Source organism: Lycium barbarum, chromosome 7, assembly GCF_019175385.1.
Source record: "Lycium barbarum isolate Lr01 chromosome 7, ASM1917538v2, whole genome shotgun sequence".
Classification (NCBI taxonomy): domain Eukaryota; kingdom Viridiplantae; phylum Streptophyta; class Magnoliopsida; order Solanales; family Solanaceae; genus Lycium; species Lycium barbarum.
Window position 1 is genome coordinate 12396155 of NC_083343.1, and position 19613 is coordinate 12415767.

The following is a 19613-nucleotide window of genomic DNA, read 5'->3' on the forward strand; positions in this document are numbered from 1 at the left end:
TTTGTAACATTTGATTAAACAAATTTAACCTTCAATTAATAGAAATGTGCAGTTAATCCATTTGCTCGTAAATACTCATAAATTTACCATAATTATTAATCGTTCCGTCACATAATTACTCATTTGTCTTGTCACTCCCTATTTGACCGTAATATAATTCTAAAAGTAATTTAAATTCTCATAGAAAATGATAAAAATACACATTTTTATTTATTAAAGATTAAATATGCTTTGTCAGATATCCCAAAAATAAAAAATAAGAGTATACCTGATAATTTAGAGACCAAAAATGCTGCTATTATCCCTAAACAATTGATTATTAAATTTGGTAGCGATTGACATGGGCAGACTAAATTAGAGTAGAAGCTAAGGGTCAACAAACGGTAAGTCATTAACTGCTCCGTTAATGGAATCTTCTTCTTCCTTAGTGAGCAAGAGAGAGGACTAGCTGTAACGCCGGCCCAGAGATGCATGAAATAGACCTTCACGATCTTTCAGATGACTCCGATTACGCTGCTTCTATACAACAAGTCTGTTATTTCTTCACATTTTTTATTTTAGTTTATTGATTGATTGCTAGTACTACTATTTTGTGAGTATAATTGTTTGATTACGAGTGTTAAGCTCCTTGATTTTGTTTTAATTGTAGTATATGCTAATTATTGATTTATTGGATATTATCTGGAGTTTAAATGACAGAATTTACGGTATGTGCTTTGTGTGATTACTAAGAAGGTTGATTCAGAATAGTTTATTAACTGTTCAGAAGTTAATGAAGCTGATTATTGTTGTGATTTGGTAAAATGATTTATAGGTTTATGTTTGTTTGTGGTGTGCATTAGGGTTCAGCGAGGATGACTAGGAGTGGTAGTAGTAATCGGAGTTCATCCAGTGAACAACCCGGTGCTGAAATAGTGTATTTGAAAGATAATGTGGCGATACACCCGACTCAGCATGCATGGGAGAGGATTAGAGGTCGGCTGAAGCTGATCAAGCAAGGAGGTTCTCTGTTAATGGTATAAATAGATTTCTTGCTTTGTTAGACTTATTATTATGTGTGAACCAATTTTCAAGGAGAGTCTTTGATAATTGCTATTGGACGGCATGCATGATGTGAAGCTTGTTACATATATGCCTGCCATAATTTGCATATTAAAGTATAAGGTGTGAGGTGGTGTTAAAGTTCAAGGTAAATAGATGTATAAAAGCTCTGAATGTTTGGACATTTCTTTAGATGACATATGGTTCAAAGAGTGAAGCACAATATGCATAACACAGCTTAGTAAAATTTATTAAAATATAAATAATAGCATTAAATATATATGAGGTGTCCCTATTTTTGGCTTGTAAATAGATAGATAATCTCTTGGAGTCGTGGGTGTAAATGGAACTAATTTTCCTTTCAAACTTCCACAGTCTGATAATACCTCCATGTTATCTTTTCTACGGCCTTCCTCTTTGTAACTTAAATTTGGGTTTTCTCCTTTCCTTCCCATGAAACAAGGATGACGGTTTTTTTGTTGTGTTGTGTGTTTTTTTTTTGGGGGGGGTTTTGGGGGGGGGGGGGGAGGGCTTACTTTTGTAGCGAATGTCACTTGGTTCTGCCTATTTAACTGATCCGTTGAATTGCTTTTGGGACAGACTTGGATTCCATATGAAGGGCAAAGCTCAAGTGCAAGGCTATCTGAAAGAGGTTGGGCTCAAGTTATTTGTATTATGAACCAAACACAAGAGTAGTGATTTTATGCAAAAAAAAAAAAAAAAAAATTCTGTCACCTTCTCCGTAATGGTTATTGTTTATATATCTTGTTTCAGATAAGAGTCTCTATACAATAAGAGCAGTTTCTTTCGCGGATATTAGGTCAATCCATAAACACGCTCCTACATTGGGTTGGCAGTATGCTATTATAGTTTTGTCATCAGGTGCGTAGCCATGTACTGTATTTTCAAAAGCCTTTCTGTTCCACAGCAGTGATTTTTGAAGTGTTGTACTCATGGAATAGTTTAAACTTTTCTTTTTGTGAGAAGTTAGTTTACTTGCTATTCTCTTTCTCTCTTCTGGAAATAGGCCACTTTTACTCTCTAAATTGTCAATGATAAGTTTTCCTTGCATGCTACAGCATTTGCATGCCTGGTGTGACTTCAGTACTCAATTTCTCAACTGTGACATGGTATAATTTCTTGAGAATGTGGGAAATAGGATGTCCAATGCTACTGTATGCTGAGATAGTCCATCAAATATAGAATAGGAATCAATTGCTCCTAGATACCTGTTTAGATTTGGTTCGTTGAGCAAGATTTGGAACACAATATGATTCATGGCAAAGTTATGGCTTGTGGTAGGCAAATTTTGCGAAGCATAAGAGAAGAACTACGGGCAATACTTTGGAAGCTAGGGGTGGAGTCAAAATTGCTCTTAAATCCATGGTAAGCTTTAGTTCATATCATGGAAATCTAATGACTCGTGGGTAGGACTGTAGGATAATTTTCAAAGCATAATCGGCAACTATTGGCAATAGTTTGGAAGCCAGAGTGGGATCAAAGTTGCTTCTAGAAACATGGCTTATTTTGGTTCATTGAGAAAGGATCGGAAACTCAATTTGCTAACTGCACTTAAAGTGGAAATTTGTTAGAGATCCGTACATAGCTGGCTGAGCTTAAAGTGGAATTTGCTCGGAAACTCAACTTGCTAGCTGAGCTTAAGATCTCTCTTTGTTATCTTTCAATTAAATTTTTTGTCACCAAGATATGATACCTTTCTTTTTGAACCGCGATTTCCTTTGACAAAGCATCAAATGATTTCCTATTTCTCCAGTTCGTGTCAATTTTGCACAATCGTCTCTGTGCGTTTTTGTGGTAAGACTAGCTCCTTTTTCTCAATGTGGCTCCAATTTGTTCAACCTACGTACAAAAAAAGGTGGAGTCAGCAGCAACATGTTCTAAATGGGTGTCAATGAATTGAGTAGTAGTTCATTTTAGCTCCATGTTTTCTATTGTTTCTGAATAGGTATAAATTTCATGACAAGCCTTCTGTGCATCAGTGTTATTTTAGAAAATCTTAGTTGTTGATCCTTCTAGTTTCAAAAAATATGTTATGATAGCATGATGTTTCACATCAGACATCTCTCATTCTATCTAGATTCAAAATTACATGCATGACTTTATTTGTACATTGTTTTAATAAGTTACCTGCGTGCCTCTATTTTCCCTGCTGTTTTTGCTAGATCTTTTTAATACTTCCCTGTGGTACCAATTTGTTGATTGTGAAACTTATTCTGTCTTTTGCAGGACTGGCATTTCCTCCACTTTATTTTTATAATGGAGGTCTCAAAGAATTTCTTGCAACAGTTAAGCAACATGTTTTTCTTGCGAGGTGAGTTTGGTTACTTTTTCTTCCTTTGGGCATCGGCTTTGTGATTTCTATAACATTCTCAACAAATTCACAAAGTTATGTGTTTACTATTTTCTTTTTCTTTCTTGTTGATTCTTCATTGCAGTTTGGGACCAAAATTCCTTTATTTTTCCATTTTACCTTTTATTAGAGATACAAAAATGAGAAAGTAAAGAAATAAGGATAAGATAGCTCACACATTAATTGATGCTTGATGATAGTGTAACATACGAATAAGGATTAGCAAATTATCATTTATATTATTTGATCACGTTGGGAGGTTCTGTGGTGGATGGAAGATAAGAATAAGATCTCTGGAGGTCACAGATGTAGTGTAAGTTACTTGCAAATACTAGTAAGGTGCCACCTATCAGTTGACATATCATGTTTATTCTAGCTGAAATTCTGGTATAGTAACTAATTATACTGTAAGTTGTGGCATGTTGACCTTCTTTTCAGGATAGCTACCTTTCATGCCTTAAGAAGGCAAAGATAGTTGTAGTACTGGAAATTTGGATCCTTGTTGATTCTATATCTAATTTGCCATTATTGACCTAGTACTAGCAGAGAGTAACTAGATTATTGGAAGGATTTCCCTTGTCTCACCAGTGAAGGGTATTTTCAGGTCAGCTGAAGATGCAAATACATTTCTTGTCAATGATTTCCAAGATCCGCTCCAGGTGTGGCTAATGTCATTTAAAATTCTCTTTAACTTTTTTTTAACAACTCCGCTAGTGCTTCACAAAATTCATACTTCCACTTCATACTTTGATATGATTGTTATAGAGAACTCTCTCTTCCTTGGAGCTTCCCGGGGTCATTTCTGTCGCGAACAGTCTAACATCATCTGTTGCACCTAGTGAATCTTCACCCAATCGGACAGATGATGAAGCCCTTGATAAGAACTCCACACGTATTCAACAAAATGGCAGGCAAAGACAAAAGATAAATGATCCTCGACATTTATCTATTCAAGTACTGGAGAAATTTTCTCTTGTCACCAGAATCGCACGTGAAACAAAATCTCAACTTCTTCGTGAAGCTCATGGTGATGGTTTCATTTCTAATGCAAGGAGGAAGCATGACAAAAAACCAAATAGTTACTCTTTTGTTGTTGAATCTAATGATGTTCACAAGCCGTCTGAAGATTTTCCTGCAGATCTTTTGGAGGTAGCATGTACTCCACTTCTCTTTATGGATTAGTTTCTTTCCTTTACAACTCCTGGCTTAAAAGATGCTCTTCGTGACCTCAGTTCTTACTTGAGTATTTAAGTTTTTAAGGAACTGGGAATTTGATTTGTTTAGTCAAGAAGGAGAACTCTGCACTTATGCTTGATAAGATGTAGTAATACACCAAAAACTGCAAGTTAAATAGGAAATGGAACAATTTCTTGGTTTAGAAGTTCTTCGATGCTCCAATTGAGAAGTGGGAAGGCTGTTGACATGATTTATCCTTGGGTCTAAAGAATGAATGAACTGCCTCAGTTTATTGTCTACTGTATTCAAAACCATACAAGAATTGTCCAGCAAAATAGCATTTTTGGATTTAGTATCAACTCCATCACATGTTCTAACGTAGTTCTTTATCCTTAAACAGGAAAGTTCTTGTGAGGAACCTAGTCAGAATGGAGGAGCTGCATTGCATGATGAAACTTTTGAGGTCTGTCCATCACTGAGGAGTCATTTGAATTGTTGAGCACGTTATTAACTTCATTGGTCACTGGTGTCTGTAAAAAACCTACTAGTTTTCAGCTTTTGTGGCGATAAGTAAAGTTCGTTCAACTCTATAGTGTTAGTTAGTATGTAGTTGCTCCAGTTCATGGATAAACTGAAGGTTTTACCCCTTTCTTTATTAATCAGATAATTTGTTGGAAGGAGATCAAGGGGTTACTTCGTGCAACTAAAGATTAAAGACGAAATATTTCTAAATGAATCAATTTGAAAACAATGAATAAAGTTGCACTATATGGATCCTACCTGTAGATGTAGACGGGACTGGAGTCATCTTTGCTTTATATGTTATAAAGTTCGAAGTAAACTTATTATTCTAGTTGCACAGCGTTTCATAATTACTAACAGGTTAAATGCATAGAAATAAGTTTTTTTATACAATTAAACTGTTAAAGAATAATAAACAAATTGAAAAGTTCAGGTAGTATCGGTGGATGAAGTATCTGACAATCTGATTTCAGAGATACTTCCCCTTCAGCTGCTGTAAATGACTGATGTCCTTGTAAACAGTTGGAATTGAGAGGAAAATCTATGAACTACTATGCTTGAGAAGGTTTTTTTTTGATAAGTATGCTTGAGAAGAAGTTTGTCTAGGCTACTTAATTCATGTCTAGCTAGGTAGCATGAGTTATTTGGAAACTCAAAACACCCCCCCACCTCTTTTTATTCCCTAGCAGTTTGTTCATTAGTGGTCTTTCTGTGATTCATCTACACCTTTTCTTTTTTCTGCAGCATGACAAATTGTCACTAGTATGGGGAAAACCGCGCCAGCCTCCGTTGGGATCAAAAGAGGTATAAGGCTTGTCTTTGTGTCTAATTTTATGGTAGCATTTTTTGAACAGTTGGTATCGTGCCAGTGCTAGGTCAAGAGTAAGTCTTTTCTGCCAGAAGCTCAGGTCCATCTCATCCTATTGTACTTGCAGTCTTAGCTAACTAAATATAAGTATCCCCTTTCCAAAATCTTAAGTATCTAAATGAGGTGGTCACACAATTAACATGGAATCAGAGTAGACTTTTGAGTCTCACCGCAACCTACTCAAGAAAAGAATTAGGTCGTACGTATGGAGGCATATTGCAGACCTGGTACAAATAAAAATGTCTCTCTAAACGTTTAAACTTTGAGATGACTCATAGTTGCAATTGTGATAGTTAACATTTGTATGCATCGTGAAAACAACTAAATCATTGAGGGGTAATCAAAGGATTTCCACTTTGTTACTGTGTCGTTGCGTTCATTTGTTTTGTCGGAGTGTATTGATGCACATGTCAAAACTTGCAACAAATCACAAACTGGCCACTCATTCTCCATTTCTAGATCGTCATTGTATAACCATTGTATTATAAGAGGTTCCTATTTGGTCCGCTAGAATCAGTTGCAAGCTACTTCATCTTAGCTTATTTTCTCTTTATCACAGTGAAAATTTCAGATCAGAAATTATTTGTTCGGAAGTGGAAGTCAACTATGTTTATAGATGTTCCTGAAATCTTTATTTAAACTGCTCATAACTTAATTTTTATTTTAGAACTTCTTTGAGGGAAATTTTATTGAAAGAAAGAATGTTAGTATTCCCAACATAGAACATCTCACAGATAGCTGATAGGTTCAGGGATATTTTTTTTGATAAAAGGTAGGGGTAAGATCTACGTACATCCTACCCTCCCCAGATCCCACTTGTGGGATTATACTGGGTTTGTTGTTGCTGTAAAAGGCAGATGATTATTATACATAAATCCATCAGTTAAACTTCAAATAGACAATAGGTCAGGGATATTGAATGTCCCATGTTATCATAGACTTGCTTGCTTCTACATTCCACTTCAAATATTTTTGAGAGAGTTCATAAGTAATTGGTGTTAAATTTTTACTTCAATTTTTCTTCATGAAAAAGTTCAAAAAGTAATTGGTGTTATATACTCTGCATTTGAACGTGATCTTCTTCAAGTTAACATTCTCTTGCGATTATGTATTCCTACATTGGAAGCCCTAATGTTGTTTCATTAGTTATTAGTCTCTTATCCATAAGTCAATCAACCTACTACATTTCAATCGCAGTTTATTGGGGGTTGGTTGTATGAGTCCTCTATACCATGATGCTCTAGAGCAATTAGGGTCGACTATATGAATCTCCTGTACCATACCTAAGAGAGAATCGACGAAATCATTACTAAAAGGATTCATCGTAATTTTTCTATTTTTTCGCTCGCCATCAACCTGCGACTATTCCCACATTTAGACATAAAACTGGTTATGCTCTCGAACATAAGTGGAGTTAGTAATCTGTTATAGTTAACGGAACTGATGGGGCAGCATTCTTCCATGTTTAACATTTGGTTTTTCAAATTTAGATAATAACTACTTGACTAAAATTAAGTATAATTATCAATTAGTGGCGAGTCTATGTCTTCTTTTCTATGATTTATGATCGTTCCAAACAGAAGAGGTTAAACATGCTGGTTCTTGTGTCTTTAGATAGTTCATGCATTGTTAGTTTTTGAGTTAAAGTAGTTTTTGAAGGCCAAATACCATTGTATGAAGACTATAATGGTCAATAGTTTGTTTAGTTGATCGTTTTATATACCCCAATATGATTTTCTTATTGTATTTAATTGGAAGTTGATTAGCATGTCATTCTAAAAATGCCACATAATCCAGTGGTAGTTATAACAACTTTGTTCAAAATGTTATTTGTCAAGATGCTGCACATGTGGTCGGCCTTGGATAAAAAACTCCTTCCTTATGTGTGTGTGTGTGTTTTCACTTACCTCAATTTATGAAATTGCGGAGCCTGTGGTTATTTAGTGTATTATTGTGTCTGGCAGTCACAGTTGTGTTCCTCATTCCTTACTTCATTAAGTTTTTCCTCAGTGGTCCTCCTTTTTGGACTCTGAAGGGAGGGTCAAAGACTCGCAGGCACTAAGAAAGAGGATCTTTTATGGAGGAGTGGAGAAAGGTATGAGGAAAGAGGTATGTTCTCTTGGAGATCTGCCCTTCTTACTGTCTATATAAGCAGGAATAATGTACTCCCATTTGTTATTGTGGTTCCAGGTTTGGAGATTTCTATTGGGATATCATTCGTACGATTCAACTTATGCTGAGAGGAAATACCTTGTGTCTATCAAAAAGTCAGAGTATGAAACAATAAAGAACCAGTGGAAGGTTTGTCTCTCTAAACCTTTCTTTTTTTGTTTATTTTTGTGTTTGTTGGGGGGGGGGGGGGGGGTGTTGGTTTCTGTTTCCTTCTAAACCCTGTTAGTTTATTTCTTTCAATTGGTAAAATGCCTTTCATGATTAGAATTGTTGAAAAAGCTGAATCTTATTTTTAGTTCACTTGCAATCCAGTGACATTCTTATTACCATCATCATGATGCTGCTGGATTTCGATGTTTCTGTTTTCTCTTTTGATATCTCAAGCGTTGTCCTTCACTTGACACAGAATGATATGATCTCAGATTTTCACGTCAGTACTGTCATTCCCCAGGTCTCTGCTAGGTTTATATGATGCCATTTGCCAATGATAAATTAAATTTTGAGACGGGGAATGGATATTCATAGAGATAGTAACAGTTCCTTGTATGCGTTTCCTTTGGTATTCTTGAAATAGGAAACCGAGGAGCTTGGAGACAATTATCCTCTGAGAGTTTGTTCCAAGCGTTTACCAATTTGTAGTACTCTTCAGGGTTAAAGGAGCTGACTCATATGTCCTTGGGACTTTTACTTTTGATGTTCCACTAGGGAAGTCAACCGCCCTATTTTCTTTCCTCCAAAGAGGACAAAATATTTTCAGGATTAAAAGAATTAAGCATTTTTGTTGAGTTATGCCTTTTATGGTCTACTAGGGAAATCAATTCCCCTGTTTTTCTTTCGTCCAGAGAGGACCAACGATAAGAAAATGACTTTGACTAGTACAGATCAGTTTTTGGATTTTATTAGCACCCTAGTTTTAGAGGGAGCCAATGTATAGGGGCTTATAATTCTCTTTTGCTTTTGTCTATTTGTAATTAGCCCCTGTAATTATGCATCTGCTTGATGCCTTTTCTCAATGAAACAACTTCATCAAAAAAAAAAAAAAAAATGACTTTGAGATCCTTTTTGGTAAAATTAAGCTTTAAATTTTAACGTTCGTATTGGATCTTTTTATGCAGAGCATCTCCAAAGAGCAGGCTAAAGGATTTACGAAATTCCGGGAAAGGAAACATCTCATTGAAAAAGATGTGGTAAGTATCGAATTAGTCCAGCCGTTTGGGTCTCAAATGATTTCTATATGAGATGTTGAGAGGCAATATGCAGTTCTTCATATCTGAGCCATTAACTACCAGTGTTGCTACTATAACATATTGTTTTGGTTATTATAAAATTATGACACTTCTTATTTTTCTTCTTTCCTTTTTTATCTTTTTTTAATCGATCTTGAAGGTCAGGACTGATAGGTCAATTCCATTCTATGATGGGGATGATAATTCTAATGTGAAGTATTTGCACGACATACTGCTCACTTACTCATTCTACAACTTTGACCTGGGTTACTGTCAGGTAACTGCGTTACGTTAATTGGTCATTCTTTGCTAATTGTATACTCATACAAAGTTAAATATGCTACCTGCATGATTTTCAGATTTCTCTAACATTAAAATTCTTCATGCTTCACCCTTTCTTTTTCTCATAGATGTGCTGTTTCACCACATGGAGACTTGAGCTTGAAACATTGTCTATCTAGCAGAAATAGATCCTTGTTTTCTGGTAGTATAATGGTGTGAAATAAAAGAATAAGATTCGGAAGCTTGAAAATTTTAACATGAGACTCCAAACTGAGAATTTTTTTCCTTTGTTGGAAAAATCTGCCGTTTAAGCCTTGGTGCGCAGAGTTACCCGGTACATGTGCTGGTGGAGTTAGCATATACCTGGTAGGTTAGGTGAGGTGCAGGAGAGCTGTTCTCGGCACCGCCATTATTTTAAAAGAAGGTAGCAACGCAATAATGCTGTTTTTATGCATTCTTTTTTGGTACCTAACATTATTACTACCCAATGTCCTGATTTTTTTACCTTGAATTCAGTCCTTTTTGGAAACGATTGTCACAATATCAATCGAAGAAACGATCTCACATAATGCAAAATACAGTATGTGATATTACTAACCTTAGATTGCTCAGTTTCCCATTTGACTGTCATATCTCTCTCTAGAGAATTGAACTCTTAGTGGATGATATTGGTGTAATCATGCTTTCGATCCATGTTGTCTGGGCCGTTATGCGCCAGTATTCTCTTTACAACTTAGTGCCAGTTCCTTTTCTTTCCTGGTTGCTCACTTTCTGATGATCCCTTTTATTCTATTGACTTGTAGGGTATGAGTGATCTTCTTTCGCCAATATTATATGTGATGGAAGATGAACCAGAATCGTTTTGGTGCTTTGTGGCATTGATGAAGCGGCTTGGACCAAATTTTAATCGTGACCAGAGCGGAGTGCATTCTCAGCTTTTTGCGTTGTCGAAGGTTCTCTCTCTCTCTCTCTGTGTCTGTTGGTTCCATCTATTCTCTTGCCAGTTCCACAATCCCCATCCCGTCCCCAGATTTTGTGTATTCACTGTTCAGTTTTATACTTTGTGTACCTCAGTATGCTTCTTGTATGTAGACACTGCCTTTCTTCAATGTTTTTCTTTTATTATTTTTTCATGAATAAACTGTGTATTAGTAGCTACCTTGAGGTGCCCAAAAAATGAAAGCTACACAAGGCTTAGAAGGCTTTAAGAATTCAATTAAAGCATAAATATGCAGAAAATAGTATTCAATATGAACATATGTACACAACTCACTTATAATGGGACAATGCAAGAGAGGACATTGTGTCTGCAAAAGCATCCTGATTTTTATTTCCTTCCTTATTCTGAGGTTATTACCGCAACTATAGCATGCCATGGTACATGCTAATCAGAGCTTGCAGCAAATAAATCCCAAATGATCCACCATTAACTGCTGACAAAATCCATACTGTGGCTTTAACCTCTATAGTAGGCCATGAAGCAATGCAAGACTCTTTATTGGCAGGACAATTTTCTGATTAAAGGATTAGGTTAGACAAATGGTATCCTTCCGATGACCACCTAAACATGCCTGTCTATTTAGAAGCGAACCATTTTATGGCTAATGTGTTACAGTGCTGCATATTGTTTTTCTCAAAGCTATGGTGTTTCCATCCCTTCCTACCCTTTTGCTGTTATATGAGATTCTTGATCTGTAGATTTCACAATATCTGGTATGTATATGTTTGCTGTCAAAAGTCTGATGCGCAATTACTGGGCTGTGCAGTTGGTGGAGTTATTGGATAATCCTTTGCATAATTACTTCAAGCAGCAGGACTGCTTGAATTATTTCTTCTGCTTTCGCTGGGTTCTTATACAATTCAAAAGGTAAGCAGCTCTACTCCTGAAAACTTTGTGCCCTGATCACACCCAACAGCATATTATGCGCTCGTTTAAACAAACTTGTACTATTTTCATTTTTCAGTTACACTATAGCTAATGCAATATCAAAAAAGAATTATTATTATCTTGATAAATATGACTGATAATGTTGAAATTTTTCTGAACTTTGTGAGTTTTTATGATAGCCATAGCTTAAAAGCCAAATTCCAGACTTGTGCGTCTTTGTTTGCTTCTCTCTTATTTCATACTGGGAAGTATGAACTCTGCCTCCCTGTTGAGTGCTTACTCCCATTTAAGTATAGAAATCTTTTGTTTAGCATGTATATGACACATTGTTGTGTTTATTTTGTCCATTGGCCCTTAAACAATCCACTTTACTGGGGAACTGAAGCGAAAGATCCCTTCTCATGTTCACCTAGATAACCACTTCTTCTTGGACCTTATTCATGCATATAGATGTTCTGTTGCATCTATTAATGTCCAGGGATTTGGGCTAGTGGTAAGAGCATAGCACATGATATGTGGATTAGGTGTATGTCACGGGGTTTAAACCCTGCTGCAGATAAAGCTTGCTATTAAGTGGAGAAGGGCAGAGGGGAGGACCCATTTTTTTGAACCATGCGCTACTGGCCCTCGTGATTTTTTAGGTTGTTAAAAAAAAGTGTAGAAATCCATCTAAGTTTACTCTATTAGGTTTTATCTGTTCCTTTGACATATACCAAAAATAGTCCTGCATATAATATTTCTCGGAACTACAAGACAATGGCATTGCTATTTTTTTTTTTTTGATTTATATAAATCCAATTGACATTTCCCTGGAAGGAAGCGTGATATGTGGTCCTTTAAAGCATTAAGCTTTATGGATGTGAATCCTGTCTTCCCAGCATCACTCTTTCTGAGGATGGGAGGAAAAGAGCCAACAAAGGGAAAAAAGAAATGTTTGATTTCCAATCAGCAAAAATGTTATAGTTTTAGTAATTTTAATGTCTTTGATGCAGCTATCAGTTCTGAAATCTTATGTTACTTTCAGTTTAGGCTGTCAGACATGAATTTGCACTAAAAGGATGCTTTGATTTCCCTTTTATTGATATCTTGTCTTTCATAGGGAATTTGACTTTGAGAAAACAATGCGGTTGTGGGAGGTCTTATGGACACATTATTTGAGTGAACATCTTCATCTGTATGTCTCTGTTGCAATTCTGAGAAGATACCGCAGTAAAATAATAGGAGAAGAGATGGATTTCGACACACTGCTGAAATTTATCAATGAGCTAAGTGGTCATATTAACCTGGATGCTACCCTTAGGGAAGCTGAGGCTTTGTGTATATGCGCCGGTGAAAATGGTGAAGCTTGCATCCCTCCTGGAACTCCACCTTCGTTACCATTTGAGATTACTTCAATGTACAATCAACAGGATGATGATGATGTACTGTAACCACTCGTGGATTTAAATTTCATAGATTGACATATATGACCTTGGCAATCAGTGTGATATTCTTTTCAGTGTATATATGGATTCTGATAATCAGAATAATTTTTTTGCTAGAAGTGATCAACTCCTCACTTTTTTCACCATGTTTATGCCCTTACATTGAAATCTTATTTCATTATTCCTTAAAACTGATTTCTGTTTTCGAAGCTTTGTTGCTACACTTGGCGAGTAAGAATTGAAAACCAGATAGCTAGCTTTTGTAACAAGAACAGCTGATATCTAGTTCATTACTTTTCTTCACCTAACTGGAATTGACAAGTAGTAGAGGAAACTGATACTACTTAGGAAAAGGGAAATCTAACATTTTTTCCCTCTTAATACATGCATAAATTGGTTTCGCAAATAAGCTGTGATGCACATTTCCAAGCAGATGAAGCAGCACAAGCTCATATCCGAAACCCCTAGCATGGGAGTTGTTACCTTGTTATGGCACTAGTGAAAATTGTGCTCTTCTGTGAAATACTACCACAAATTCCTAAAGGAATGGCTGAATCTCATTCCTTGTGAATGCTTCGAGCAAGACAATGTCGTCCAATATGGGAATAAAAGGTTCATCTTCGAGAAAAGGCATGTTATTCATCGACAAAGGTGATAGTAAGCTGCAGTTGAAGTCCTGCAGTTCTTCTATCCATGAATCTAAAACTGTTTTGTTGGCTATTGCTTGGTTGTTGCTCACTGTCTCAGCACTAGGGTAATCTTGAATTTTACCTTGTGGGCTGTGAGTATTATCAGCCTCCTTGGACTTGACATGTTTCTTTTTGACTCTACAAGATCTCTTGTTGTTCAAATGTGTGTTCCAGAAGTTCTTGACTTCATTGTCTGTTCTTCCAGGTAGCCTACCGGCAATTAGCGACCATCTGTAACCAAAAAAGATGTGAGATAACTATAGCAAAAAAGCAGGAAACAATCAATTAAATACCTAAGACCACCTTAAACTTGACCCGTTTTAGAGCCTGTTTGGATAGGCTTATGCCTATAAGCTGCAAACAGTTTGCAGCTTATAAGCTAAAAAAAATAAGTTGGGATAGTCTTATTTTTTTTGACTTATAAGCTGTTTTCAACTTATAAGCTGTTTTAGATAAGCTAAGTCAAATGAGCCCAATTATTTTTTTAAACTTATTTTAAGCACAAAATAACTTTAAGCTGGCCAGCCAAACACTAAAAAAAGCTAAAAACAGCTTATAAGCAATTTATAAGCAACTTATAAGCCAATCCAAATGGGCTCTTATTCAAATTCACACCTTAAACTATACAAGGTCAAGTTACTCCGGTGTACTTGGCTTTCTTATATCGTTATTCCTTGAAACAATAACTGGTCCTAATTGCTCTTGTACTTGGCTTTTTTTTATAATCCAAGTGATTTCAAATGAGGTTTGGCGCGTGAGAGTGTAAAATAACACCCCACCCATATTTATCTGATGTGTAAAAGAATCTAACATATCATTTCAAATGAGGTTTGGCGCGTGAGAGTGTAAAATAACACCCCACCCATATTTATCTGATGTGTAAAAGAATCTAACATATCATTTCAAATGAGGTTTGGCGCGTGAGAGTGTAAAATAACACCCCACCCATATTTATCTGATGTGTAAAAGAATCTAACATATCATTTTCTTTTATATTTAATCACTCCAACGGCTATTTCCTCTTCTCCTTCCATATATTTCTCTATTCCTCCATTAGAATACAACTACTCATTCTTCCATCTTTTTCATTTTTCTTTTGAGGGGTAATGATTATAGAAAAGCCAAGTACGGGCTACCTACGACCAATTATTGTTTGAGGGGTAACGATTATATAAACGCCGAGTACAAGGGGGGTAATTTTGACCAAATATAGTTTCAGAAGGATCTGAAAAAACGCATGCCAAATTTAGGAGGGTCTTTAGGTATTCTGTCAGAAAATGTATAGGTTTTGTAAATTAAATATAAATATACATATTTTATACACAAAATATACATAATCGGTGTATAGATATTGTACATTTTGGCTAGCGCCCGTAATTAATTTTGACAAACGGGCCAAAAATGGAAAAAGCCTATTATTTTTATTCATATTGTACTAGGAGGAAAGCAGGGGGGAAATAGTGACCGGTTGCCAAGAAGCTTATGGAGTCTGATGATGAGGTCTTTTTCATCTTCTGACATCATTCCTCTCTTGATGTTTGGCCTAAGGTAGTTTTTCCACCTTAGTCTGCAGCTTTTACCACTTCTCATTAAGCCTAAAATGGAAATTGAAACGTTAAACTCTTTGATGTCAGCATTCTAAAGCTATAACATGCTATAGACTAAAAGATTTAAGGCTTAATACATAGATAACCCTTTAAATTTGCCAGTAGATTCTAGTTAGACATTCAAACTATGGCTTGTTTCAATTGAGTGTTCCTATTAGACACTTTCGGTTCAAATTATTAAAAAAAAAAATAGTGTGTTCTCAAGTGTCTGATAGGTTAAACACTTAAAATATGTCACATCCTTTAATTATATATGTATTTGACTCAATAACCCGTAAAACCTCTAACATGTTCCAATTGGGGATGACGTGCATAGTTAAAGTACCTGACATATTTTATATGGTTAACTTAACTACCTAATAGACGCTTGTAACACGCGCAAAAGTATTTTCAAAATTTGAATTAAAAGTATCTAATAGGAATACTTTATTATCTGTTCAGCTTTCCAATTGAAACAAGCCTTAGTTTGAGTGTTTAAATGATATTTAATGGCAAGTTTAAAAGGTTGTCTACGTATGAAGCCTAACTAAAGTTATAACTTGCTATAAACTAATAGATTTTATGTATACCTGACTTCTCAGAAATGGTTGCCCAGTTTCCCTCTCCATGAGTCTCCACACAATTCTTCAAGATCAAGTCCTCCTCAGGTTTCCAAAATCCTCTCTTCATTCTTGTTTTAACTTCTTTATCCTTCATTCCACTTTTTCTCTTCCTTTCTCTTGTTAATAATCTTTTTGTGTAGTAAAATAGGAAATGAGTGTTACTCAAATATATATAGATAAAAAACTTGGGGGATGGGTGGGAGGGAGGTGTGGGGTTGGACATGTGTCTTACTCTAGAAATAATGATGATGGAATTGAAAATTCTCTCTAGAAATAATGATGATGGAATTAAAAATTCTTTACTTTTGGATTACTATGTATTGTTAGATGTTACCAGATAATTGAAGTGATGATGAGGGCCCTCAGTTTTGATCATATTTTGCTTTCTTTGTGTACTACCTGACATTGAAAGCCCTTTTGTGTTCCACTTTCATCCCACTAAAAGCCATTCAAAAAAATGCTAGCTCATGTAGATATATTACTTTTTATCAAGCCCTCCGTGGGAAGTGGAACTTTTTTCCTTTTTAGCTTTATTTTGATGTTCAATATTTTTTGGTGCATTGTATATGGTGGAAAGGTAATAGAATTTGAACAGTCTATTCTCACAACTTAAAGGATGTGGAGTAACCCATTCAAGCATAGTATTATTTTGCAATAAATACAAACAAAGAGATCACTTGCAGTGTAATATCATAATTAGGGGGTTCTTATCTGCATATTCAAGGTTAGAATGTACCAAAAATTGTCCAAACTTAACGTATAGGGGCCTTTCTTGCATTGCAAACTCATTTGATAAGGTAATCTGGTAAGAGCCCGTTTGGATTGGCTTATAAGTTGGCTTATAAGCTGTTTTCAGTTTTTTTGAGTGTTTGGCTGGCCAGCTTAAAGTCATTTTATGCTTAAAATAAGCTCAAAAAAATAATTGGACCCATTTGACTTAGTTTATCTAAAGCAGCTTATAAGCCGAAAACAGCTTATAAGCCGAAAAAAATAAGTTGGACTACCCCAACTTATTTTTTTCAGCTTATAAGCTGCAAACAGCTTTAAGCTGTAAGCCAATCCAAACGGGCTCTAAGCTAGTCAAACTATTACATGCTTTTTAACTTATCTACGTGTTTGGTTAAAAATATTCAAAACGCTTATGAGCCAAAATTACGGTCATAAGCTGGTTCCCAACATATGATTTATCAATTTATGAATACTTTGAGTTTTGACCAATTATTTAATTTATTATTTTGTCTTATAGTATTTTTTTCTAATTCTCATAGCACTCTTCCCAAAATAGAACCCATACTCCCTCTCATTTTCATTTTCGGTGTTTGTTCTTCTCCTTCTACATGTACTCTTTTCGTATAAATTTTTGTAAATAACTTAGGAACATATTATTCATTTTAACAAAAAAAAAAAATTGTGTATCAACATCTTTTAACTAAATACATCAACGACCTACTATCAGTTTCAATATTTTTACCTGAACGTATGACTGCTTATTTATAACCCATATTAATCAGATACTTTCAATCAGCTAAGCGAAATGACTCTTAGGCCCCATTTGTTTGCGTTAAGATTAAGACATCTGAATCTGAATTATTAAGATGTTGTCTCCAGATCTGAACACCGAATTATTAAGACTGTTTATTATTCAACATCTGAATGTGAATAATTTGTTTAGTTCTAAACATAATAAATATACAATTTAAATCAAAAAGTAACTAACTATTAGAACAAGATATAAAAGTTAATAAAATAAAATCATTATCTAATAAAAATGGAACTTTTATGTTTGGTACTGATGGTTTCTAGTGGTGTTGGTGGTGATGGTTGGTGCTAGTGGCTAGTAATGGTGGTGATGATAGTTATGATGGTGGATGTGGTTGGTGTTGTAGTGACTAGCATAATGGTGGTGGTAGTGGTTGTGATAGCGGAGTTGGTTGATGTTAGTAGTTAGCGGTGTTGGTGGTGATGACTGAAGAATATGTGGTGGTTGACGATAGTATTAGTGGTAGTTGGTGGCGGTGCTAGTTGTGATGGTGGAGGTGGTTGGTAGTAGAGATTGACCACAGTGGTGGCGGAGATGGCTGCGGCGATACGGTGGTAGTGTTGGCAGTGGATATAATTATAATGATGAAGGTAGTAGGTGTGGTAGCGACTGACAGTAGTGATTGCCAACGGTGGTGGTTGTGTTGGAAGAGGTGGTTGGTGGTGGTGGCTAGTGGTTGGCGACGGTAGTAATGATAGTGGTTGTGATGGCAGAGGTGATTAGTGGTGGTGGCTAATGGTTGTGGACAGAGTGGTGATGAAAAATATTCATACATAAAATTATCATTTTGTTTAAGATTTTAATGATTAAGACCTATTCAAACCAAATAGGTGATTAAACCTTAACGTAAACAAACGTAGTCAATGGCAAATAAGGCGTTAGTCTCCAATATCCTTATTGTTTCAAGACCTTGCAGTTTTAAGTCTTCTTGCCACGAAACAAGAGAACTCAGTCATGATACCTAACAAAGTCTTCCGATGGCTAGTTTTTCTAACTCCTTAATAAAAAGTCATGAAAACTAGGGGTGTACAAAGCAAATCGACAAACTGCACCAAACCGATAATTCGAACTAAACTGAGAAAAAAATTCGACTAGTGGTTTGATTTTAAAATGAAAAACCCGAACACTATTGGTTTGGTTTGGTTTGGTTTTAACTAAAAAAAGTCAAACCGAATCAAACCAACCCGACATTACATTTATAAAATTTCAAACACATTTTATACATAGAAAAACTTATTTATAATGTAATTTAATTTATAAATGTTTCTTTAACTTTTTCATAATTATTTGTCTTTTAACATATTATTTCAAGCTTGGAATTATACTTTTGAATGGTTTAATAAGTTTTATAGCCCAATGATATTAGTAGCTCAAACAAAACTCAACAAAAATCAAATCAATACTAATGCTAACAAAAGAAATTCATATCTAACACTGGAATGACAATAATTTTGATATCTATTCTTTAGTTTTATATTAGTTTAGAAAGTGAAAATGCATAACTTAATTTTATTTTTTTCTTTAATATTTAGTCATGTAATTAATACTTAGTAGCCGTACTTATTTTAGCATGACTTAGTACTTTTAGATTATGATCATTTTTACATGCCTTATAAATTAGTTGTATTTATTGTAGCATGACTTAGTACTTTTAGATTATGATAATTTTATTTTATGCAATTTCATTAATTTTTTTCGTTGAATATTTTAGTACAATGTCATCTCTCATCACGTTTTGTGTTATTTTCTTAATAAATATCTTAATTAGATCGTTGTATCTTACTAGGACTAAAGAAATATTTGAAGTATAAGTGATATGTTTTGTATGAAGACTTTACCCGAAAAACCCGAGCAACCCGAAAAAACCGAGAAAACCCGAGGTTGAAAAACCCTACTTTTGTTGGTTTGGTTTGGTTTGTAAATTTAAAAACCCGATGCAATTGGTTTGGTTTGGTCTTTAAAAAACCCGAACCAACCCGGTCCATGTACACCCCTAATGAAAACAGTGGGAAAGAACAGTTAAAAGATCTCGTGTGACACAATAGAGGTGTCAAAGTTCATATACATTTGAAAACTGTGAATAATAGTGATTCAGTTCATCTATTATGTCTTATCTAGTTCCATAATAAGAGATCACAAAGCACGTGTATTCAAGGTAGGGAAATTGTCCAGATTTGCGTTATTGTACTTTGTTAAAAGGTTTAG

The 19613-nt window shown here is 35.2% G+C and overlaps 2 protein-coding genes across 4 annotated transcripts; one reads left to right on the forward strand and one right to left on the reverse strand.

Annotated features, from left to right (window-relative positions):
- The first annotated feature begins 246 nt into the window (after positions 1–246).
- On the forward strand, positions 247–13179 carry LOC132603146 (uncharacterized). Of its 3 annotated transcripts, XM_060316068.1 has the most exons (17): positions 333–530; positions 650–707; positions 843–1016; positions 1642–1693; positions 1816–1923; positions 3289–3373; positions 4017–4071; positions 4178–4561; positions 4989–5051; positions 5855–5914; positions 7989–8087; positions 8169–8279; positions 9266–9337; positions 9537–9653; positions 10462–10611; positions 11425–11525; positions 12646–13179. In XM_060316068.1, exons 2-17 carry the CDS (start codon positions 693–695, stop codon positions 12974–12976), a joined length of 1977 nt encoding a protein of 658 aa, XP_060172051.1. In that variant the 5' UTR covers positions 333–530; positions 650–692; the 3' UTR covers positions 12977–13179. The 3 variants fall into 3 exon arrangements, with proteins under 3 accessions (XP_060172052.1, XP_060172050.1, XP_060172051.1); XM_060316069.1 differs by lacking the exon at positions 650–707 and having other exon boundaries at positions 247–383; XM_060316067.1 differs by lacking the exon at positions 650–707 and having other exon boundaries at positions 311–530.
- A 23-nt stretch (positions 13180–13202) lies between these two features.
- Positions 13203–16229, reverse strand: LOC132603148 (transcription factor WER-like). The gene is made up of 3 exons (XM_060316070.1): positions 15836–16229; positions 15125–15254; positions 13203–13890 (listed from the first exon to the last, which is right to left on the reverse strand). Exons 1-3 carry the CDS (start codon positions 16089–16091, stop codon positions 13509–13511), a joined length of 768 nt encoding a protein of 255 aa, XP_060172053.1. The 5' UTR covers positions 16092–16229; the 3' UTR covers positions 13203–13508.
- Between the last annotated feature and the right edge of the window lie 3384 nt (positions 16230–19613).

Coding starts and splice junctions, on each gene's coding strand:
- LOC132603146 (XM_060316067.1), top strand. CDS start 468: ATGCATGAAATAGACCTTCACGATCTTTCAGATGACTCCGATTACGCT. Junction 531..842: donor ACGCTGCTTCTATACAACAA/GTCTGTTATTTC, acceptor GGTGTGCATTAG/GGTTCAGCGAGGATGACTAG. Junction 4,562..4,988: donor TTCCTGCAGATCTTTTGGAG/GTAGCATGTACT, acceptor ATCCTTAAACAG/GAAAGTTCTTGTGAGGAACC.
- LOC132603148 (XM_060316070.1), bottom strand. CDS start 16,091: ATGTCCAACCCCACACCTCCCTCCCACCCATCCCCCAAGTTTTTTATC. Junction 15,255..15,835: donor AACCATTTCTGAGAAGTCAG/GTATACATAAAA, acceptor TTTCCATTTTAG/GCTTAATGAGAAGTGGTAAA. Junction 13,891..15,124: donor CATAAGCTTCTTGGCAACCG/GTCACTATTTCC, acceptor TTTTGGTTACAG/ATGGTCGCTAATTGCCGGTA.